Source organism: Mastomys coucha, unplaced genomic scaffold (genome assembly GCF_008632895.1).
Source record: "Mastomys coucha isolate ucsf_1 unplaced genomic scaffold, UCSF_Mcou_1 pScaffold12, whole genome shotgun sequence".
NCBI classification, from domain to species: Eukaryota; Metazoa; Chordata; class Mammalia; order Rodentia; family Muridae; genus Mastomys; species Mastomys coucha.
The window spans coordinates 36,176,917-36,201,214 of record NW_022196894.1 but is presented as its reverse complement, the minus strand read 5'-3'; the positions used below and the strand labels follow the sequence as shown (position 1 = coordinate 36,201,214).

At 46.6% G+C, this 24,298-nt stretch overlaps 1 protein-coding gene across 1 annotated transcript in view; it reads left to right on the top strand.

Moving 5' to 3' along the window:
- Nr1i2 (nuclear receptor subfamily 1 group I member 2) overlaps positions 1-23,706 on the top strand; it is a 45,317-nt gene extending 21,611 nt beyond the window's left edge. Inside the window, exons 2-9 of the mRNA XM_031364689.1 lie at positions 6,643-6,858; positions 17,697-17,830; positions 18,160-18,347; positions 19,011-19,285; positions 20,554-20,696; positions 20,840-20,956; positions 21,206-21,311; positions 22,708-23,706. Coding sequence (XP_031220549.1) covers positions 6,671-6,858; positions 17,697-17,830; positions 18,160-18,347; positions 19,011-19,285; positions 20,554-20,696; positions 20,840-20,956; positions 21,206-21,311; positions 22,708-22,852 — 1,296 coding nt within the window. The 5' untranslated portion in view covers positions 6,643-6,670 and the 3' untranslated portion in view covers positions 22,853-23,706. The remainder of the gene's footprint in view (positions 1-6,642; positions 6,859-17,696; positions 17,831-18,159; positions 18,348-19,010; positions 19,286-20,553; positions 20,697-20,839; positions 20,957-21,205; positions 21,312-22,707) is intronic.
- The last annotated feature ends 592 nt before the right edge of the window (positions 23,707-24,298 follow it).

Genomic DNA, 24,298 nt, shown 5'->3' with positions numbered 1-24,298 from the left:
TGGATTCACTTTGTAACTTTTGGTATGGGGCGCACCCCCTCCCCCCATGTTTTGTGTTTATTTGAGTCTTTGCTTGATGCTAACCCTTCATTGGTTAGGCTCAGCTAGGTTATTTGAAGTTCAGCCTTGGGCTTGTTTGGTACTTTATAGGAGAGGGGTCCTCAGATTGGATAGGGGAAGGTGTGGCCTCTGACCTCACAAGTGGGTACTCTATGTGAGCTGGGCAAACACGGGTATGGGGTTGTCAGGGTTAGAAGGGTATGGGGTTGTCAGGGTTAGACGGGTATGGGGTTGTCAGGGTTAGATGGGTATGGAGTTGTCAGGGTTAGAAGGGTATGGGGTTGTCAGGGTTAGACAGGTATGGTTTGCCAGGGTTAGATGGGTATATGGTTATCAGGGTTAGACGGGTATGGGGTTGCCAGGGTTAGAAGGGTATGGGGTTGTCAGGGTTAGATGGGTATGTGTTGCCAGGGTTAGAAGGGTATAGGGTTGTCAGGGTTAGAAGGGTATGGGTTGCCAGGTTGTTAAGATGGTAGCTTCTGACCTGAGATGTGAACTAGTACTTTAAGAAGGTACTGAATTGCTGGGAGCTGAGACACAGGTAGAGAGCCTCTAATATGAAGAGTCCCAGCTATGCCACACTACCTAGGAGGGCAGAGATGAGGGCAGCAAAGGGCGATGAGGTATGTATGATCTGGGGAGTAGAAGGTGCTCTGCACAGGTGATGGGAAGGTTAGAGGGAGGAGGGAGGCACAGGTATAAACTCTAAGTTGGGGCGTTAGCTCTGTTCAGATGCTGAGATGTTGGGGTATAAGATACCAGAGGCCTCTCACATGGGGAGCAAGCTCTGCTTGGGTCCTGAGTTGCTGTGTGGCTAGCTTCACATGGGTCCTAAGATGCTGAGGGCTGGGATGCCAGAGGATAGAAGATGTAGTCTCAGACCTGGGGAGTGACTGCCATGGGCCCTAGGGCACTGGCTGCTAGGGTAATGGAAGTGTGTGACCAGAAACCTGGGAGTGAGCACCACTCGGTTTCTGATGCTCTGGAGACAGGTTCCACATGTGCTCTGAGGCATTTGTAGTTAGGCTGCTGGAGGAAGGGAGATAGGGCTCTCATCTCAGTCGTAGAAGGTCTCATACAGGTCCCTCAATCCAGGACAGTAAGTTACATGTGGGTCCTGAAGGGGTAGAGCCTAAGTTGACGGAGGGAGATGAAACTTCTGCCCTGGCACGTGAGCTCCACCTGGCTCCTGAGGCACTGGGTAGCAAACTCCTAAGTCCCGGGATGCTGGCAGCTGGAGTGACTGAGGAAGGGAGGCATAGATTCTAACTTGGGGCATGAACTCTGCTCAGATGCTAGGATACTGAGAACGGTCTCCAACCCAGAGAGCTGGGAGTTAGGGTGCTAGCAGGAAGGAGACATGGCCTCTTGTAGACTAGGTTCCCCTGAGGTCCTGAGGTAGTAGGAAATGCACTTCTATCCTGAGAGGCCAGGGTTAGCGGATGCCAGAGGAAGGATGATGCAGTCAACAAGCTCCAGTGGGCGAGTGAGCTCCATCCCTCTCCTGAGCTGCTGGAAGGTTGCTAGGGGGAAGAGGAGATGTGACCTCTAGTCTTGGGAGGGAATTCCATTCAGGTCCTGTGGTGCTGGGGATTATAAACCTTCTTTGGAGAAAAGTCTATTCAGATAATTTACACAGTCTCCCCCTCCCCGCCCGCTTTGTGTTCCATTTTGAGAAGGATCTCTTTGAAAACCTGGGCGGATGCCAGGCATAATGTGCTGTCCCGCCAAGCTTGCGGTCTCATGTTGTCTGGTGCATAACTTCTCTGTTTTGTGTTGTGTTCCTTATACAGTCTGGATGCTAATCCACTGTCAGATAAGCAGTCTGCCAATGTTCTCTCCTCTCCTGAAATCTTTCTTTTCTGCCCTCTGGCCCTGGCTTCCAGGAGGGAAGAGGGAGAGGAGGAAGACATACTCCTCAGCTTACCATCTGGAAGATGAGAGATGGGCTGGGAGGGTCTGAACCTTTGTGGGGATAGCTTTTGGGAAGGGAAATCCCGTTTACCTGGGAAACCTTTCACAGCTAGAGTTAGCTTCCACTGTCAACCTGACACAAACATGGAGTTACTTGGGAAGAGGGAACTGGTGAGATTAGGACTGATGGAGGCAACTTGGACATAGAAGAAAGAGATTTGGGGTGGGGGGGGTTGGAAAAAGGAGCTTTGGGGATGGGAGATTCCTGTGGGTCCATTCCCCGGAGGCCTCCAAGCGGTAAATACCAACAGAGGTACGTATGCTGATCTTATCAGAGGCGTCCAGGATCCTAACAGCCCACAGGTGTTAACTGTCCAGTCAGCTTTCTGACTTGATTTTCTCAGGAGGTTAAGTGATTAATCCTTCAGGAACCTCACCAGAAGAATTGCTTCTGTCAGATTGCCCTGTAAGGCATTTTCCTTATTGCTAATTGATGTAAGAGAGCCCAGCCCTCTATGGGCATGCCATCTCCAGGCAGGGCAGGGCCTGGGTTATATAAAAAGGACAGCTGACCATGAACCTGGGAGCAAGACAGTACGCAACTCTCCTTCATGGTTTCTGCTTTAGTTCTTGCCCTGAGCTCCTGCCCAGACCTCCCTTGACGACAGACTTAACCTCTAAGATAAGCCCTCTCCTCCTCTAGATTGCATGGTGATCCTGTGGCAATGGGAAGAAACAGAGAGGAGGAGATTCTGTCTGCCCTTTTACCCAATCTTCCTCCTCAGGCTTCTGGATCTCATCCTCTCCTCTTTCCCTTTCTAGGTGGGGTTCAAAGTGACCGAACTCAGGGAAGAGACGCCTCTGAAACTCTGGTGTGGGGAGTTATCCCCATATCCCTGCCTTCCCTTATATTTTTTCAGACTGGTCCAGATTTTAGATTTAGGGATACTGACTTCTCTGGGGTCCTTGTACCTGTCTGTTTTTCCACCTGTAAAGAGAGGGATTCCACAGATGAGTGTAGGAGGGGTCAGAGGTCGGCCTGTGCTGGCTCAGAGCCCTCCCCTCTTGTGGACAGGAATATAACCTGTCCCTCTTCCATCCCTGACTACAACCCAACTCTGCGGGACCAGAGCAGAAGAGTAGCACATTTGTGAAAGTAGCATAAATGCCTATAAATAGTTTTTATCGTTTGGGGCGTAAGTGTATCTCATGTATGTGACAGCCCTACTTAACTAGAGCATTATGTAACTCTTAGTACCATTTATTTAAAATGGATTGTCTATTAGTAATGAATTAATGTTTGGCGATAATTTTTTATTCTAATAGTAAAATTAGTCCATTTCTAGGTTGAAAAAAAAAGTAAGTACATGTGTTTATACATATATACATAGAGCAAAACCCAGAAATCATGCACTCCACCTCACTCCACATTTTGAGACTAGGTTTGTCTGTGTAGCCCCTGGTTCTCCTGGAACTTACTGTGTACACCAGGCTGGCCTCGAACTCAGAGATCCGCCTGTCTCTGCCTCTACCTCGAGTGCTGGAATTAAAGGCGTGTACCACCACCTCCTGGCTAAAATTAATCTTCAAAATTTACATTTAAGTTTTCCTAGCATAAAAGAATGAAAACTTTCTCAGCATTTAAAAAATACAACTTACCCACCTAACCATCCTTCAAGTGCAAGATATTAGCTCTTTCTTTTGTAAATCCTGGATCAAGATTTTTTTTCCCCCTTAGAATTAACATTTGAAAGCAGCAGACTCTAATCACCTATCCTACCTATAAGGTCAAAATGAACATATCAAGTATTTAGTATTTTAGTTATCCTTGAGAAGTGCTATGTAGCCACTTTTCTTTCAGTTTCAAATTCTACAGTTAAATGTTAGAGAGAAAACATTAACGATAGTTCCTCTATGTTAATGTGGTCCAAATCCTCCCAACACACATGTACACACATACACACATACACACATACTTTAAATTATGCATGCCAAGAGAGTGTTCTTATTAGTCAGTAAAATTAAAAAATTTAAATATATATTTAAATAAATATAAATAATAAATTCTTTGAGACTTTAGTACATGTATACAAAGGTTTCTCGTGGTCTTACTCTCTCCCTTTCCACTCCATCTCTCTCAGATTCCCTCCCCTTGTGTTGTCTCCCTTCATGCCATGCCTTCTTTTTAACTTTTAATAACCCATCAATCCACTTAGTTGAATTGTTATGGACTTGACAGTCACTACCTGTTCTCCAAGTCAGGCCCAGACACCCCAAAAGTGAAAAGCAGAAAAAGAGTTCTTCAATGTGGTCATATCAAGAAGAGAAAGGAAGACCTAGTGAACCCCCCAAATCCATCTTCTAGGTCTTGAAGTGAGATGGAAGTTTAAACAGAGGACCAAGCGCACATCTCTGTAGCATCAAGGCGTGGCCCATCAGTGACCCACCCTTATCTGGGATTCAGTCTCATCCCATAAAGTCATCTGACATGTTGTTAGAACTCTGTAACATCTTTCTCAGGAGACAAGTCAGTCCTGCTAGTCCTCACTGTTGCTGTACCGCACCCATCACCCCCCTGGTCCCCTTCAGCCCCAGCTGCACATTTTCCGTCTCTCAGCATGAGATTCTTGGGAAATTCTCATTAGGGCCCATTGTTTCAATAGTCTGATAGTTAGACTGAGCAACATTAGTGTCTGTTTAGAACATCTTCTTGTCTACCCAACCCCTTACACTACCACTATGCATGCACATGGGTGTGGGGGATCCACTGGAGTCTGGGTGGGCCGCCAGGGGCCATATCCCGCCAATAAAACAATTTCTCTATCAACAGCCCCCAGCTGTCAATAGCTCTTCAGTTTTTTTTAGAAAAATGTCAGTTTACCACTCATTTATTTTTTGGAACTCTAGAATAACTTGCCCCATGCTGCTTTAAACACAAAATGACATGAAAATAATTATAAATACAAAAATGTACTCTTAGATAAACTACCAAAAAATTCACAAAAGACTAGTCAGCTAAAATTCTCCCCAGTGGGACCCCTGACTGTACAAACTTACTATTTTACCAGTCACAATGATATGACAGCAAGAGAGACTTTCTCAGCTCTTAATTACTCATATACAAGTAATGTAACTTATGTAAATATAAGTTATAAATAATAACTTATATCAATATAAATTATAAATATAATATATCAATATAACACATATTATAGTATATATTATGTATATAATATGTTATAAATTATATATTATGATGTATATATTTATAACACAAATATATTTTATAACATATATTTTATATATACAGATATATACATATATATCATTATATATTAATATATAACATGTTAATATATATATAAGTATATTATATATAAAAAAATATAAAACTCTTGAGAGTTGAGAAGTTTCTAAAGGTACAGTGTTATAGCACTGTCCTGCCTAGTGGTTTTTAAGATTCTTATATTGGGAGTTAGATGGAAACTGGACTGGTATTTATTGACCATGGTAACTTTTGAGTTATTGTGGGCGGAGCCAGTAAGTAGCCCACACTCCCCTTCGAATGCCCCCTTGGCTAATCAAAGAAGTGAGCCTATACTACTCATCCAGCCAGGGGAGTGGACACGCAACATGCTCCTCTTCACTTGCTCTCCCAGCTCTGTCACTCATTTTGTAGACTCTGCATTGAGCCACCTCCTACTAATGAGCTCATGACTTACCATGACCTGCCCTTACTTCTTGTGGAGAGAGCTACTGTTTATCTCAATGATAGAGATACACTCAACATCATCATTTCTCTGTCAACCTAAATTGGTTGACAGAACCCCAGTGGTCAAAGGACCAACACACTTAACCCCTCCTGTCATATGGCAGATGCCTAACTAGTTCAAAGAAATTTCCAAATAGACAAAATTTGCCATATGAGTGGCATACTAGTCCATACAGCTCCATAAGACACCAAAGAGTTCAGAAAAACGTCTGGGCCAAATGGAAGGCCCAAGGTGCTTTGACCAGAGAACACTTATCAAGGGTTAATAGTTCTTGAGAATTAAAACTAGAACCCAGTCATTTATTTCTCTGTTTTAAAAAATGAGCTGATATTGGCTGGATTGGGAAGATTTAAGAAAGGAAAGAAGGTCCCTGGAATGTAGTGATTCCTGCAGTGTGATTCCGCTTTATTCTCATGGTTTGTTTGGTATTCAATTGAAAAACCTTTTTGTGGCATAGCCTTTTTCTCCCTGTGTGGAATTCTGGGTTACAACACACCCTAGAGGCTATCATTTTTCCAAGATCTCCCCAGCCCCAGAAATAATACTATATGCCAATCTTCCCCACGAGTTTGCTAGCCATTGGTCAACTTATGACCCCTTCAATCCATTCAGTATCTCTATAGTCCAATCCAGACTGTGTCTTCTCTTCTCATTTCTTCCTCCTGTAATAAACTCTTTTCCATGTTCTGGCTTAAGTGTTCTGTCTAGGGCCCCTACTGTGCTTAAAAATGCCGTGGTCACGTTTTTCTTAACAACAATTCAAATAATCACCTATACTTTCCCCATAGGATGTCAGGTCCAACATCAATCCCAAATGTGAGTCTTGCTCAAAAGGAAGAGTGTCTCCAGTATCTCCCTAAACAAACCTTTCATTCTGTGTTTTTTCCTGTTCTAGTCCAGGACACACAGATGTAAACCTGGAGATGAGACCTGAGGAGAGCTGGAGCAGTGGTGGCCTTGTACAGTGTGAAGAAGTAGATTCTGCCTTGGAAGAGCCCATCAACATAGATGAGGAAGATGGAGGTCTTCAAATCTGCCGTGTATGTGGGGACAAGGCCAATGGCTACCACTTCAACGTCATGACATGTGAAGGATGCAAGGGATTTTTCAGGTACGATCACCCACCAGCCTTCATTCCCTTGCCGGTATTAACACACTAGGTCACATCTAAGTTGGGTTTTTCCATTAACTTGCTGGACAATGTCTGTAGGCCTCAGCTTGATCTGATGTCTGGGGTCATTTGATGCAACCAAAGCCTACTCTCCTAATTATTTCAAGAGCCATGTATACTTAGAAGAATCCTCGTCTTCAAGGCTTCCTTCATCTACCACCCAGGAAAGGATCACTTCCATTAAGTTAGCACTTTGTTCCTCTGTGTGTCCTTGAGTAAAATAAAAGGTCAGGAAAATGAAAAAATAAATAAGTAAAATAAAAAAAATGTAAAAGGCAAGTATTCAAATCACTCTTATGGTATACTTGTTAAGAAAGGGATGGAATAAAGTAAATCAAAACTAAGATAATCTCATCTAGAAAAAAACCATTTAAAAAAAAAAACTAAACCAGACTGATTCAAAAGAGAGAAAAAAAGTTCCTACTTCACAGCATGATAGGTCTGGACAAAAGGTTCTCCATCATCCAGGTGAAGAATAGAAAGACCAGTGACAATTCAGCAAAGCCACCTTCGGCATTGGGACTCAGATCCAAGGTGGGAGGGAAGGTGGTATGTGAAGAAAGAGCTCCAGTTCACCTTCACCTTCAGGAACAGAGAAGAAGGTCTACAGTTCTCACCTCAAGGCCACACTTAGGGCATTCATATATTTCCAAGACAGCAGCTCTTATGTAACTTTTCCTGGGGAGACATCAACAAACATCTGTTCACTACGAATGGGCTGTCAGCAATACACCAAGAACTTATTCTACTCAAGTCTACTTTGGTGAAGCAGTGGATTTATATTATTCTTACATATAAGCTGCATTACTAGTATTTCTCTGCACGACTTGCAAGCAACTCCACAACAGGGTCTCCTCTGCTCACAATTTATGTAACATTTGAAAGTACCTTTGAGTCTTGCACGTTCTGACTTCATGAACTTCCCAAGTGGTGTAAGTCTGCCTCCTCTATCCAGGCAGGAGACTGTTTTACTCCAGAGGACCCCCTTCCTTCAGCTCTTACATTCTTTCCCATTTTACATTCTGAAAATTTCCCTGAATCATGGGATGGATAATATGTATATCTGATTATTTTCTTTCATTGGCATATAAGCATCAAGCCACCAAGCAGTTGCAACAGCTATCAGTAATTTGAATGGTTAGGAATCTCTAAAGTAACCACTGCTCACTGCAGAAAGTTTCAACAACTGAGGTTGACAGTAAGCAGTGATCTGTGGGTCCAAACATGTTTTGTAAGTTTAGAAGTAGAAGCTTTCTACTGCTGTGATGGAACACCCTGACCAAAGCACCTTGAGGAAAGGAAGTTTTATTTGGCTTACATGTCCAAGTCAGTTCATCATGAAGAGAAGTCAGGGCAGAAACTCAAGGCAGAGATAAAGGTATAAAGTAAGAACTGAAACAGAATCATTGGAGAGATACTGTATTCTGGCTTGTTCCTCCTAGCTTGCTTTTCTTATACAAGCTAGAACACTTGCCCAGGGGCCCACCCCGGGGCTGGGCCCTTCCATATTAGTCATTAATGAAGAAAATGTTCCACAGACTTGCCTACAGGTCAATCTCAATTTTCTCAACTCAGGAGGCTTTCCCCAGATAATTCTAGTTTGTCTTAAATTGATGAATCAAACAACACAAAACAAAAGCAAAGAAAACTAACCAGTACCCAAATAAAATTGGCAGGCATACTGTACTTGTTTAACAAAACAATAGCAGTCACCTTCAAGTGAGACCTATACTCTCTCTAGTAGTAAGATTTTGCCCTGGATTATAGTACTAAAGAAGTATTCCCTCCTATGGAGCTGGCTGTAAATCCAATAGAAAAGATATTGGTTGCATCCATAACAGTTGGACCACTACTGCACTGGCAGGCCTATCCTGCCTGCTGTCTTAGTTAAGGTTTTACTGCTGTGAACAGACACCACGAACAAGGCATCTCTTATAAGGACAGCATTTAATTGGGGCTGGCTTACAGGTTCAGAGGTTCAGTCCATTATCATCAAGGTGGAAGCATGGCAGCATCCAGGCAGGCACGGTGCGGGCAGAGCTGAGTTCTACGTCTTCATCTGAAGGCTGCTGGTGGAAGACTGCCTTCCAGGCAGCTAGGATGAGGGTCTTATAAGCCCATACCCACAGTGACACACCTACTCCAACCAGGCCACACCTACTCCAACAAGGCCATACCTTCTAATAGTGCCAGTCCCTGGGCTGAGCACAGACAATCCATCACACCTGCCATGCTTGTTGTGTACCACGCAGTGTCTTAAGCAACAATTCTCTTCCAGTAGCTTGCATAGCACTTTCCAATATGGCACAAGCCAGTCCAGAACAAGCTTTCACCTCAGCGCCAGCTCCATTTCTCCACATTTATAATTAAAGCATGAAGTGTAATCCAGTAGAAATTTACCATCTAATTCTATCATGCAAGACTGCAATAGTCGATGGTATGTAGGGCCTACCTAGTCAGAAACGTGTAAGGAGGTAACCCACCTCGGGCATTCAGGTTTTCACTCACTGATTGTATGACCCCTGGGAGTACCTTTTCACACACACACACACACACACACACACACACACACACACACACACACACATACACACAGAGTACCTTTTGTTTATACTCTTTAACCCCTGCTTTAATAACTCATTCTTTAAATCAACTCAACTCTTATAGGGTTATAAGGCAGGTGGAAGTTCCATTGAATTTGTTTGCCTTCAACTCAGTTCTTTACATCATTGCTTATGAAATAAATATTCCCAATTCCTTGGGAAAGCCAACGCATAACACCGAGATTTATAAGAGACCCCAGAGAGTAGCTTCACTCATTGTTTATTTGCATGGAAATGCTTGGAAGGGGCCTGTGGCTATGTCCACACAGGGGAGAACATATTTCATAAGCATAGGCCCTATAGTCTGTCTGCCAATCCTATATGAGATAGGTCAAATAGGTTCAATTACATACTTGCACCATCAATAGCATTCATCTATTGGGGCCACGATCGGGAACAAGCCTCACATGTTTGGGTACTATGCAGAATGTCAGAATACCTCATGAGAAGACAGTGACCTTTATCTATTTCTTAACCTCTGCTAACTGCCCCCTAGCCAGACTGTATGTGAATCAAATGAGCAACCTCTACTGGGATCTGGGGCAGATGGTCTGTGTTTGGGTAAGGCCATCTACTTTCTGAGGAGACTCAATGGGGTATGGGTGCTCATGGAAAACTATGAGGGGCTCTGACCCTTACAGAATGTTCTTGCATAGTTCCTTCCACATCTGTTTGTCCTCATTGTGGCCAAAGCAACAACTCTGAGTCCTTCATTTCCCAGCACAGACTGTTATAGCCTTGTCTCATGAGTTACTATGGCTACTCTTCCCTTCTTCTCCCATCAGCCACACAGTGTCAGTATTTATTTGTATGGCAGCAGCCATCCATTCCTATTTGTTGTCCATACTTGTGCGGCCACCTGGGTACCAGGCATCTACATGAATAGGTGTTGACCTTTCCAGCACTTTATTTGGCTCTGATGTTGGTTTACTCTGGGGGCAGGGAGGAGTCTCAACGGCTCAGAAAAACACTGATCCCAGTGCGGACTTCATGGCATGGGTGGCAGAGGAGACAACACATCACATGGCTGTAAACAAACATGCCACCTTTGCAGCGTTTGAGTCTGTGCCATCCAAACAGCCTTCAGTCCAAACCCTGATCATATGAGATGCTTTCGTTGTTGCTGCAGCAGAACTGGCAATGGATCTCTCTCTTCCATCTCATATACACCTAGTTATTGCTTAGTTCTAGTGCTGTTTGATGAGATTCTGACTTCCCTCTCCTCTGTGGGATTCCCACCATATCAGAACTGCTTGTTTTTGTCATGCCTCTCCTCCCTCCAGCCCTCTAAGTTGCTGGTGACTTCTAACACAAAGGGATCCTGAGGCGTCGTAAGCCACACCTGTCCTGCAAGGAGCTTCCTTACCCAGCTCAAAAGCTTCCCTTTCTGAACCAATCCACACAGCACCTCCCTCTTATCAAGTGATATGATGGATACTTGGATCCTTTATCAAGTTATACTTAATCCAGGGTCAAGTTCTACTTGGATAACATGGAGTACAAACATTCACCAAGACCCCAGGAACTCCAAGAACACCTGGAGCCATTGTACACTTACAGGCATAGGTGTTGTAGAATTTTCTCAAGAATACCGTCATCTGCCATTGGCATCTTACCTGGCCATATGTTCCTAAGAATTTTGTGCCTGGTACTAGTTGATTTCCATTGCGTTTCTTTAAATGTACTTGTATGTGTTTCAAATGCTTCTCTAACTTTTTAACTACTTTCAACTATCCAGAAGTTAACATCATATCACCTGTGTAGTAAAACCTTTTGTTACAGAGGGCAGACAGGATAACAAAGCAAGGGCCACCATTCCATGACAAACAGCAAGAGTTTGGACGTGATCTTGGAGGTAATTGAAAGGTCTGCTGATGATCCTGTGGAATGCAAACTGCTCTTGGGATTCAGCAGCTAACTGGATAGGGGAGAAAGTGTTAGCAAGGCGCAGGACAGCATAAGAGGGCTCCATCACTGTGTTAGTTGTTCTGTCAGGAAGAGCGATGGTTGGGTGCAGTGGATGCTAGGAGAAGAACATGGTCCATTCCCCTCTAATCATCTGGCTTCCTCTCATTCCACCCTGGACTGCTGAAAAGGCATTAGTCAGGAATACTATCCACGTTTTCCAATTCCTCGATGAAATTAATACTGTTATATAGCCACAGCCCTCAGGCTGGCAACTTCCCAGGCTCCCTTCCTGCCCAACCAGGAGAGAAACCCATAAGGTTAAGCTCTACAGGGAGAGGGAGGACAGTGACCCAGCCCTAGGACAGGCTTAGTCCTTTTCACCTATACCACCTATCCCTGTCTCCATCCACTGCTGTACACATTCCCAGTCCTTCGGGGCATGGAATAAGATTCGCTCAGTTGAGGATTCTGATAAAACCCAAGTGTTTTACACATGAGTAGGGAATCAAGAAGTCAACAGCTCAACCTGGTGCTTGGGATTTCCAGACATGGCCCTCATTGTGGGCAGCATTTGCCATCCCATCAGAGGAGCATCTGGCGAAGCTTCAATTCCATATCTCCTTCATTCATACCAGGGGTTACAGTGGGGCCACCTGGACTGCTTTATCCTCCACTCCTTTTGCCCCCACTCCCCTACCCCCACTTTGGTATACTACCACTTAGGTTTAAAAACCTTCCAGAGACAAGCATGGCGTTTGACTTTACATCATACCCCACCTCATCTCCCCCCAAACCCTCTGGCTTGACTCAAATACTACCACATTTGCTTTCAAGTGACTAGGACAGCTTCCCTCATTCACTTTCCCTTTATTTCATCTGCCCTTTAATGCTTTAGCACCGGAAGAACCTAATTTACATGACAGTCTAAATTGTTCAGATTCACCAAAGCCTCTTCTACCCCCTAAAGATCGTGTCCTAGCCACAGGGCACAGCAAAGCTGAAGCCCCATGATAGCCCTGAGGTCTTTGTTAAGTAACCTTTTAACTTGTTTTTGGTTTTGTTTTTTCAAATTTTTATTAGATATTTTCTTTATTTACATTTCAAATATCTCCTTTCCTGGTTTCCCCTCTGAAAAACCCCTATCCTCCCCTGCCCCTGCTTCTATGAGGGTGTTCCTCCACCTACCCACCCACTCCTGCCTCCTGCCCTCAAATTCCTCTACATTGGGGCATCAGGCTTTCACAGAACCAAGGGCCTCTCCTCCCATTGATGCCCAACAAGGCTATCCTCTGCTACATATGCGGCTGGAGCCATGGGTCCCTCCATGTGTACTCTTTGGTTGGTGGTTTAGTCCCTGGGAGCTCTGGGGGGTCTGGTTGGTTGATATTGTTGTTTCTCCTATGGGGTTGCAAACCCCTTCAGCTCCTTCAGTCCTTCCCCTAACTCCTCCATTGGGAACCCCGTGCTCAGCCCAGTGGTTGGGCTGCAAGCATCCACCTCTGTATTTGTCAGGCTCTGGCAGAGTCTCTCAGAAGACAGTCATATCAGGCTCCTGTCAGCAAGCACTTCTTGGTACCCACAATAGTGTCTGCGTTTGGTGACTACATATGGGATGAATCCCCAGGTGGGGCAGTCTCTGGATGGCCTTTCTTTCATTCTCTGCTCCACACTTTGTCTCTGTATTTCCTTCCATGAGTATTTTGTTTCCCCCTTCTAAGAAGGGCTGAAGCATCCACACTTTGATCTTCTTTCTTCTTGAGCTTCAGGTAGTCTGTGAATTGTATCTTGGGTATTCCTAACTTGTGGGCTAATTTCCACTTATCAGTGAGTACATACCACGTGTGTTCTTTTATGATTGGGTTATCTCACTCAGAATGATATTTTCTTTTCTTTTTCTTTCTTCCTTTTCTTTTCTTTCTTCCTTTCTTCCTTTCTTTCCTTTTTTCTCTCTCATTCTCTCTCTCTCTCTCTCTCTCTCTCTCTCTCTCTCTCTCTCTCTCTCTCTCTCTCTTTCTTTCTTTTCAAGACAGGGTTTCTCTGTATAGCCCTGGCTGTCCTGGAACTCATTCTATAGACCAGGCTGGCCTCGAACTCAGAAATCCACCTGCCTCTGCCTCCCAAGTGCTGGGATTAAAGGTGTGTGCCACTATTGCTCAGCTCAGGATGATATTTTCTAGTTCCATCCATTTGCCTAAGAATTTCATGAATTGTTTTTAATAGCTGAGTAGTACTCCATTGTGTAAATGTGCTACATTTTCTGTATCCATTTCTCTGTTGAAGGACATCTGGGTTTTTTCCAGCTCCTGGCTATTATAAATAAGGCTGCTATGAATATAGTGGAGTATGTGTCCTTGTTAAATGTTGGAGCATCTTTTGGGTATATGCCCAGGAGTGGTATAGCTGGGTCCTCAGGTAATACTATGCCCAATTTTCTGAGGAACTGCTGGACAGATTTCCAGAGCCTCAAACATATGGGCACAGGTGGAAATGTGCTAATGGCTTATTGCTCTAAGATAAGAATTAACAAATGGAACCTCATAAAATTGCAAAGCTTCTGTAAGGCAAAGGATACTGTCAATAGGATAAAACAGCAACCAACAGATTGAGAAAAGGTCTTTACCAACCCTACATCCGATAGAGGGCTAATATCCAATATATACAAAGAACTCAAGAAGTTAGACTCCAGGGAACCAAATAACTCTATTTAAAAAAAATGGGGCAAAGAGCTAAACGAAGAATTCTCAATGGAGGAATACTGAATGGCTAAGAAGCACCTAAAGAAATGTTCAACATCTTTAATTATCAGGGAGATGCAAATCAAAACAACCCTGAGATTCCACCTCATACCAGTCAGAATGGCTAGGATCAAAAACTCAAGTGACAGCAGATGCTGGCAAGGATGTGGAGAAAGAGGAACACTCCTTCATTGTTGGTGGAATTGAAAGCTGGTACAACCTCCTAACTTCTTAACTCTCATGTAAATACACTCTTCTCTGGCCCTACAAAAAGGAACTGAAAACACTGTCTCATGCTTAATTCTCTCAGTAATTGCTCCCATTGCTCCATTGCCTTCCAGTCCCCACATCCATGGGGGCTTCAGCCGATGATAGCAAAGCATGTGATGGACATATGAACCATCCCCCTCAGAAACTGACTTTCCTCATATGGCTTCAGGTTACACAGCTTTTGCCTCAGAGAAATGAAGCTCAATCTGTCCACTTCTAGCTTACCCAGACTGATCCCAGCTACTCAGACTTCCCACAGCCTCAAAGGCCAGAGTGCAGAAGGGAGGCTCTTTCATTCCTTGTTTAAGTCTTTCTCAGTTTACTCAGATCTAAGACATTGTGTTTCCTGTGGTGGCCATTATCAAGAACTCCTAGTGTTCTCTCTTCCTCTGTATTAAAGGTAGAACTCAAGAAGGTCTTCGATCATTCCTACCCGGCCTTTTCCCGAAATCCCCTTATAGTCTGGTTCTCTCCATGGCTTCTCAGTTTGGGATCCCAGGAAGAGCTCTTTTATTTTTTCATATGTCTTTCCAGGTGTAAGGATGACAAGCCAAATGTCCACCCCTTCCTCACTTTGCCCACATTTCCTACCCATTGGGGTGGACAAGGTTAAGGTGCACCTGTGTGTCTCTCCCAATGTACTTCCTCCCTTTTCAATAGGACTCTCTGGTCCATCATCAGTTTGCAGAGTGTCCCCATACTTGAGTGTCAGACCCCATTTACCAAGGGGATTTGTCACTCTGTGCCATGTAAAGAAAAAAAAACGGCTCCCCTGGGGTCCTCCTGCAAGGACGCCCTACTCTCAGATGGCTCGGCCTGAGCTACAGCTCTTATCGCCCTCTTCAGGGGCCATGCAATTTCTCCTCCTGCACACACCTTGGTTCTGTTAGTCCTTGCTCAAGTACCCATGTGTCATGCAACTTTTCCTGCATAACTATGTACCTCAGGGAGGGCAGTGGGGATAGACCAAAGAAATGATCTCAGATGTCTAGTTTGGTGAACGGGTGAGTTTCTTAGACACACTTGTCTGAGATGACTTGGGTAGGTACAGCACTGAAAGGTCCTTCCGCAGCACAGTGGATGGCTCACGGGAGCTGCATCAATGAGGTTCCCCTGCACAGTTTGCCGTTAGCCCCCACCAAAGTCTCCTCTCCCCTAGAAATTGCTTATTGCTTATATATAACTTTGGGGAGAGGGATCTCTTGTGAGCTTAGTGAGTCTTTTGAGTCCCCTCCCCTTTGTCCCCTTAAGGTAGAAGGTTCCAGCCTAAGTTCACAGCTCCCCCCGGCCCCCAACTCCCGGCCCCAAGTTTTTGTTAGCAATAAGTCTTTTAAATGGAAATGAATGTTCAAGCTAAGCACCATCCTGCAATCCCAAAGATGTGGTGCTGCTCATCCTATGGAGATGCTCCGCAGGGTTTGTCCCTCATAGAACTTGATGATTCCAAAGAGGCAGTGCAGTTCTGGGTTATGACCACCAGGTCGGTGTCCCCTGACTTTGGGGATAATGCGGTCATGAGGAACTGATCTCAGGTCACTTGGGGCTAACTCTACCAGGATAGGTCCTAAGGCACATCGATCCAGGGAGACATGATCATTGACTGTGTGGGCTACAGTGGGGTAACGCACATGAGCAGCTCCAGGCCACTTCCAGTCACAAGTCACAGAACAATTGGATCAACTCATGGGACAATAGGGAATGGTGGGACTGACTGAAATGAGGAATCTGAGGTCTCCTGTGCTGACAAGCCTGCATTTTTCTCTTCTGCCAACCCAAGAGCTCTGGTTGCAGCTGGCTCCACTTGGAAAAGCATAGTGCCAGGAAACCCAGACAATAAAAAGGATGCTTATCCAAGGGGGTTGGGGGGATCTGGTCCAGAAGACACCACTATATCATGTAGGTTAGAGCTGACTTCAGCCTACTCCTGAACCAGTAGCAAAAAACCACCGGCTAAATTGCTCAGCTGAGCATGTACCACAAACCCACACATGAAGGCAGGTTCTGGTTCTTCAAGCCAGAAAACCTGGCTTCTATTATGGACTGCCCCTGGAGCTGCGGGAATCCACCCCGTTTGGGTACCAACTTGGCATACCAGGAGGGAGGTGAGGCATCCGTGCTTGGGAACTCGGCTTCTTATCAAGCAAATGTGTCACTTATCGAGCAAAGTTTCTCACTTACCTGGAGGACAGGTCAGTCTCCTTCACCTGCCAGGGAGTGACGGGTGAATATATCATAGGGTTGGATTTGAAAACCATGTCTATAAAACTAAAAAAAACCATGTAGGCCAACATCTGATACATGGCATGCTTCTGGTGAACACCAGTCCCCTTTAGCCATTCTGGGGGTATTCTGGGGGTGGCATCAGGGGCCTCTTTTCTAGGTCTGCAAAGATGAGAGTGTGACCCCCATGGGAATACTCCCAGGCTGATGAATGGTCTGAGCCCCGAAGCTCAGTCTCAGGTCCGGAGCTCCCAGCATCCCTCTGTTCTGTTTCCATCCTTCCAAGCCACCTTCCCTTATTGTCCACACTGCTGGGCAGGACAGAAGCCAGAGCCAAGGCATCATTTGGGTCATCCAGATGTGGAGATGAAGGGCAACCAAGTCAAGGCAGCAGTGGAGGTCTTTGGTGGGAAACTCAGGATGGCTGAGCTGCAAAGATTGGTCTGACTGAGATTTCCGACAACACTTACAACCTGCCTGCAGGTGCCTCTCTTACAAAGGCCAATAGCCCTTCAGGACCCTTTAGGCTGGTGACAAGGAAGCCCCCCTCTTCCCCCAAAAACATATATGCTATTCTACAGAATGCCCAACCTCCTCCTCCTAGGCCAATCAGAGCTGGAGAAGGACAAGGGCCTTAGATGTTAAGAAGGTGCTGGGGCTGGGGGTGGGAGCAATGTGTGAAGGGTACAAATTTTCTCTGGCTTCCTTTTCCAAGGAGAAACACATAGAAACCCATCCATGGAAACCATGAGTAACAAGGCCTTGAGGAAGGATGGGAGGTATTTAAGAAAAAGGTCTGGAGCCTGCTTTTGACCTGTTCTAGGAAGAGACTCCGGAGTTACAGGCGCCCGTGAAAAGCACAGGTCTCATTTTCTGCAGAACCATCTTAGAAAGTCTCCTCCTCCTTTGGGTCCTTGACCTTGAAGGAGAGCATCAATCTACACCTGCCCCATAAAATCCCTGGTGTGCGCTACCTGCTGCTGGCAGGGGCTGGAGTCCTGGCCCTGGAGCTGAGTGTCTGATGCTCTTTCTCATCCCACAGAAGGGCCATGAAACGCAATGTCCGGCTGAGGTGCCCCTTCCGCAAGGGGACCTGCGAGATCACCCGGAAGACACGACGGCAGTGCCAGGCCTGCCGTCTGCGCAAGTGCCTGGAGAGCGGCATGAAGAAAGAGAGTGAGCGGCTGCGGGGCAGGTGGCTCAGGCTTGGTGGACGGGGGCGGTTGCCAGAGAGCAGAGGCACCAGTGTGGGTCTGGCAGCACCAAAGCGCCCGAGCGCATGCGCATTTGTGAGCCTGTGGGACTTGGGCGATGCACCAGTTCTTTGCTACTGGAAGTGTGGTGGGAGATGCAGGTCAGGGCTGTGTCCTCTCTTTCCTTTCAGCTGTCCCTGCATGATTCCTTTTGTCCCCAGTCATAACTGTAGTCTTGGTGGTGTATGGAGGTTGTGAGAGGGGGACGAGCCTGCTGGGGCACATATGCGACTCCTCTTTTTTAACACGCAGTGATCATGTCCGATGCCGCTGTGGAGCAGAGGCGGGCCTTGATCAAGAGGAAGAAGAGGGAAAAGATTGAGGCTCCACCGCCTGGAAGGCAGGGCCTGACTGAAGAACAGCAGGCGCTGATTAAGGAGCTGATGGATGCTCAGATGCAAACCTTTGACACAACTTTCTCCCACTTCAAGGATTTCCGGGTAGGGGGCTTAGAGCTGTGACCACATCCATGGCTACGCCAGCTCCTCACTTTCCCAGGGTTTCTTGTAGTCAGAGGCATCAGGATACTCAGAGAATTTGCTAGAAAATTATCCTGCCCCCCCAACCTCAAACTCTGGGATGGGAAATCTTTCTGGTGATTCCCCAGCCAACTCAGATCGGAGGATCTTCTCTGTCTTCTGCGAGTAGGAACTGGGTTAAGATTACGCAGAGGCAGGCACGGTGCTCACACTGAGATGTGAGAACAGCCACAAGGAGAAGGGGGTACGGACTTCCTGTTGGCTAGCTCTGCCTTTGCTCCCAGTGCCAGCACCCCTCCTCCACCCCACCCAACCCCAGAATGGTGACAGGTAGCTCAGGTGACTGGACTAGCAAAGAAGAATGGTCTAGCCTCAGTATGTGTATTTCCATCTACAGCTGGGATGCTCAGGGTACACTATGAAAAAGGACGTCCTTACCCTTCACAGTGAGCAGGCAGGGATATGATTATATTAATTCATAGAGCATCAGGTTGCCTCACAGTGAGCAGGCAGGGATATGATTATATTAATTCATAGAGCATCAGGTGTCCGGAGGCATGCCTGTGATTGTGACTGTAGCTGGTCACTGCCCCTCCTCTCTTTGCCTCCTTCCCTTCATTCCAGCTGCCTGCAGTGTTCCATGGTGACTGTGAGCTTCCAGAGTTTCTGCAGGCCTCCCTGTTGGAAGACCCTGCCGCATGGAGTCAAATCATGAAAGACAGGGTTCCAATGAAGATCTCTCTGCAGCTTCGCGGAGAAGATGGCAGCATCTGGAACTACCAACCCCCTTCCAAGAGCGACGGGAAAGAGATCATCCCCCTTCTGCCACACCTGGCTGACGTGTCAACTTACATGTTCAAGGGCGTCATCAACTTCGCCAAAGTCATATCCTACTTCAGGTAGGTCTTGAGGGCCGAGCGGACAGATATAGAAAGGAAGAGGAAGTGGTTAAAGAATCTACAACGAATCCCCATGAACTTGGGGGGAGAAACTGGTGCCAAAAGACCCACTATTGTCCCTCTCCTTGGGGGACTGTTGCTACTGGAGAATAAGTGCCCCCTCCCTATGTAGTTCAGTGGCTTTGTTGCTGTGGGCTTGACAGCCTTCCCATTTTGGAATGGGAGCTGATCGTGCCAACTTTGTAGGGCCAATGCATGAAATAATAAAACATCTGAAGAAGATTGGTACGTGCTGGTCACCGGACCTTCCTAACCCCCATAAGGATAGAAACCATGACTGGAAAATTTCAGAGTAAAACTTAAGTTGGCAGGAAAAGAAAGAGATCCATAGAGAGAAGAAGAAGGAACAACATTTCTAGTCTGCCATCCAGTAGGCCATGGGGAAGCTGGATGGGATGGTCCTGTAATCTTCAGAGCCCATTTCCCCAGAGCTGGACATGGAGTCAACAATCATAACACATGGTATCAGCAAGAGAACCAGGAACCTGCTGGAGTAATGGGAACCATTCCCCCATAAGATGTAGCCTGTGGTGCTACGGGGTAATGCTAGGCATATTTGTACCTGAGCCTTCCACCCGGCCTCGCCCAGCCTGGTCAAGTAGGGGCTGAATCACACATGCAAGGAGCACACTGTCAGGCAGAGAGCAAATAATAGGAGGCTGTCATTACTGGAGAGAAACAGTGGGGGGCATGTATGTGTTACATTTAACATCAGGTACCAGATGGTTCCAGTGCAAGGCATGACATGCGTAGGATTCTGCTCTGTAGAAACATTTCTGGGAAGGGAAGACACTACTTGACCTGAAAACCCATCAGGATTAACTTCAAAGGGGCAATCCTTCCAGATAGGCAAACAGAGGCAAAACCTTATGAGGCTAACAAGGAAGACCCAAGACATTAAGTGTTGGTTAGGGGCTGTGTAGGGTGTCAGAAGAGATGGGCCAGGCTGTAAGGGGGCTGGACACAAAGCTAAGGAAACATGAGAACACCTGGAGGTGGTGGGAGAGAAGATCTTGGTGGGCAAAGTAACCTGATGGCCTGGATTATAAGGGAGAAAGATTGGGGACCACCCGAAAGGAAAGGCATCCTCAGAGGGAGGCTGCTCCATCTCTTCTTTCCTCCAACTTTGGGCTTAGGAGCTAGGTACTGTTGCCAGCCTCTGGACAGCCTACCTAGGGGCTGTCAACCCCTCCTGTCCTCGCTGCCAGGGACCTGCCTATTGAGGACCAGATCTCCCTGCTGAAGGGGGCCACTTTTGAGATGTGCATCCTGAGATCCAACACGATGTTCAACATGGAAACGGGAACCTGGGAGTGCGGTCGGCTGGCTTACTGCTTCGAAGACCCTAATGGTGCCCAAGAGATGCCTGACGGAGGGAGGGAGACGGCAGCCGAGAGAGACTGGGGGATGGAGGGAAAAAGCTCGGTGAGGGACGCCTGGGTTCTTGGGTCAGGTTCCTGAGGTGCTGGCTGTCTACTCTATACTCACCCACAGGTGGCTTCCAGAAACTTCTCTTGGATCCATTGATGAAATTCCACTTCATGCTGAAGAAGCTACAACTGCATAAGGAGGAGTATGTGCTGATGCAGGCCATCTCCCTCTTCTCCCCAGGTGATGGCTTTCCCCCAGCTGCCGGATACCTCCAGTGATCTGCAGGAGGCAGCAGCTCCTTTTTCTGTCCACCCCAGGGAAGGTCTCAGCCATTAGCCTTGCTTTACCCTACACCTACAGACTGCAGAGTCTGTTTCTTTCCTTTGGTGAGGTGGTTGGCCGGAAGTTCTTTTCTCCTGGGCTGGAATGAACTTTCCTTTGTTCCGCCCCGACCTGCCGGAACCACAATGCCTTGTTTGCCCCCCTCAGATCGTCCTGGCGTGGTACAGCGTAGCGTGGTAGACCAGCTGCAGGAGCGATTCGCCCTCACCCTGAAGGCCTACATTGAGTGTAGTCGGCCATATCCTGCTCACAGGTGAGGATGAGCCGGGAGAGGCAGATATGAAGTGGCCCTTCCTATCCCCTTACTTTGGGCCTGCCATGTCTGAGGCAGCTCCTGGTGATTAAGGATTTGGGACTGTTTTGTGACCTCTGTTTTCCGGCCTGAGCCTAGCTGAGGGATACTTGTCTACCTAAGGCTTTCTACATTTTCTGTCATCAGGATGTGGAAAGAGCCCGATTCTACTGCCTTTTCTATAGGGTCTTCTCATAAAGGCCAGTAGCAAGCACAATGATGGTAAAAATAGTGATACCATTCATGACAGTGCACCTATAACAGCTACTATTGATTGGGAAGTGTCAGCTCTGAGGCCAAGAGGTTTATGTATATATAACCTATAACCTTCAAAACACTCTCCTGAGGTAGGTACCAGCACCACTGCAAGGGAGCCAGATCTATGCCCGGGATTCCACAGGGTGGACCTGTGGAGCCTGGCAGCGGGGATTGTCAAAGTGTGAGCTTGTCACTTAAAACAACCTGCTTGTGGCTTGGCACAGATAAGAGGTCCTATGCCGTCGCCAGTCCTTAGATTCTTGTATCCCAGTGCCCAGCCTCATGCCCACAGGAACAAAGAAAGCAAGAAACTTGGTTAAACAAGCCCAAGGCTTTGAAGATTAAGGCTAATTGGGGGTCTTTCAATTATTTCCTGTAAGGAGGCTTGTCGTGCTAGCTTCCTTACCTGTCATGGCGAAGCTAAAGTAACTGTGTGAGAGGAGAGAGACAGAGAGACAGAGAGAGACAAGAGAGACAGAGAGACACATACACATACACACAGAGAGACACACAGAGACAGAGAGACAGACACAGAGAGAGGGACAGAGACAGAGAGACAGAGGACACACAAACACAGAGAGTCAGAGACAGAGAGAGACAGACACACACACACAAAGAGAGAGAGAGAGAAAGAGAGAGAGGGAGGGAGAGAGAGAGAGAGAGAGAGAGAGAGAGAGAGAGAGAGAGAGAGAGAGAGAGAGAGAGAGAGAGAGAGAGAGAGAGAGAGAGAGAGAGAGAGAGAGAGAGAGAGATTGAGGGGGGGAGTTTCAAAGGACTCCAGCCTGGAGGTCTAGAGTAGTGACTACCTTAACCCAGATGATGACTCACCTCGCCTCTAAGTTAACCTGCAAGGTCTGAATTTTCTCCATGGGTCTCAGTGTCCAGGGACTCAAGTCGATGGGTGGTGAAGGAGGAGGCAGGTAACAGCTTGGACCTAAAACAGCATCGGGCTGTTCTGCCTTCTCATGTATAGAAGGAATTCCAAACATTCTCGCTGGGTTGTTCTGAGCTTGAACTTGTACACTCTCAGAACCGGGTCAGTCTGGTAGGATGGCGAGGGGTGGCCTGATGTCCCAACTTCTTCTCTGGCTGCCTACAGGTTCCTATTTCTGAAGATCATGGCCATCCTCACTGAGCTTCGCAGCATCAACGCCCAGCAAACCCAGCAGCTGCTGCGCATCCAAGACACACACCCCTTTGCCACCCCACTCATGCAGGAGTTATTTAGCAGCACAGATGGCTGAGTGGCTGCCCTGGAGATCTCATGGGGCAGCCAAGCCCAGACATTCTGAATTACTACTTGTAGGGCTAGACAGATGGACACACTGATAGGCAACACTGCTCTCTGACTGCAGCTGACTAGCATTTCTCAGGAAAAAGACATGGGAGCCCCCCCAAGTTCAGCCTGTGGAAAGCGCTGGCCTATTAATTAGACAGTCTTTGCGGTTGGGAACAAACCTCCAAATCCCGATAACCTCTCAGGTGTTAGGTGGGAAAGGAGGGACCAGGTCAAGCCCCATAACAGTGTACACCCATGCCCGACACATTTCCAGCCCCGAGTTTCTTCTCCAGCTGCTTGTGTGTTCCAGACGCAAGCTAACCTTCAGATTCACGAGGGTCACTGCTGAATGTCGGCAGCTTGAAACGACCTTGTTCTGGACATATCAGTCAACTTCCTGCATCTGGTCAAACACACTGTTAATCACTAACAATGTGACCAGCTGTGTGTGTGGTTTTACAGCACGGACTCAGATGTGGATCCTGACCTCAGACTTTAAGAAGACTATGTAGAAATGGCTGTTAATAGTTTGTAAAACCTTTTTGTAACAACTCATGTGGCACCAAAGAAAGGGTATGTGACATACAGCCAAGGAACTTGTGTGGGGTCTGAGCTGCACTGGGGTTCTGTGGGTCACTGGCAGCCAAGGAAAGGTTCCCAAATGCCAGGAGCATTTGGAGGACAGGGTGAGAACTTCAGGTGTGGGGACCTGTTTGTGACTTGGTGGGGGTCTGCACCCCCATCTGACCAGGGTCTGGCTTGCTCCCAAGGCTGTAACTTACGACAAAGCTACAGTGACAGACAATAAATGTATGATAGCATAATTACCTGTGTCCACCTGATCCTCAGAGCCCAAGTGTACGGCAGTGTCTGCCTCTTTATAAGTTTATAGGATTGTGCCTTCTCACAAGTTACACTTTAATTTCACATGCAATGTTCCACAAGTAAGAACTTAGCAAGGATGTTCCCAGGCTTAGTGGCAGATCGACAAGAGGACCTCAATAAGGAAATTTTGGGTAGAGATAGAAAACATTTGAAAAAATATTTTATTTTTGCATGTGTATGTGTGTCCACATGTGTGGGTGACTGAGGTGGTCAGAAGAGGGCACTGCATCCCCCAGAGTTGTAGTAGTTACAGGTGGTTGTGAGCCAACCGACGTGGATGCTCAGAACTGAACTCTGGTCCTCCGGAAAAGCAGCAAGTGCTCTTAAATAGCCGAGTCATCTCTCCAACCCTATATTTTTATTTTTTTCTGGAGAAGGAAAAAAAATTGCAAGAATGAGAACACAGAAATAAAAACAGAGCAAGTGAGGCTGAGGTAAGAGCATGGCGTTCAGACAGCAGCGAGACCTCGTCTCAAAAAACAAAATAAGCCGGGCGGTGGTGGCACACGCCTTTAATCCCAGCACT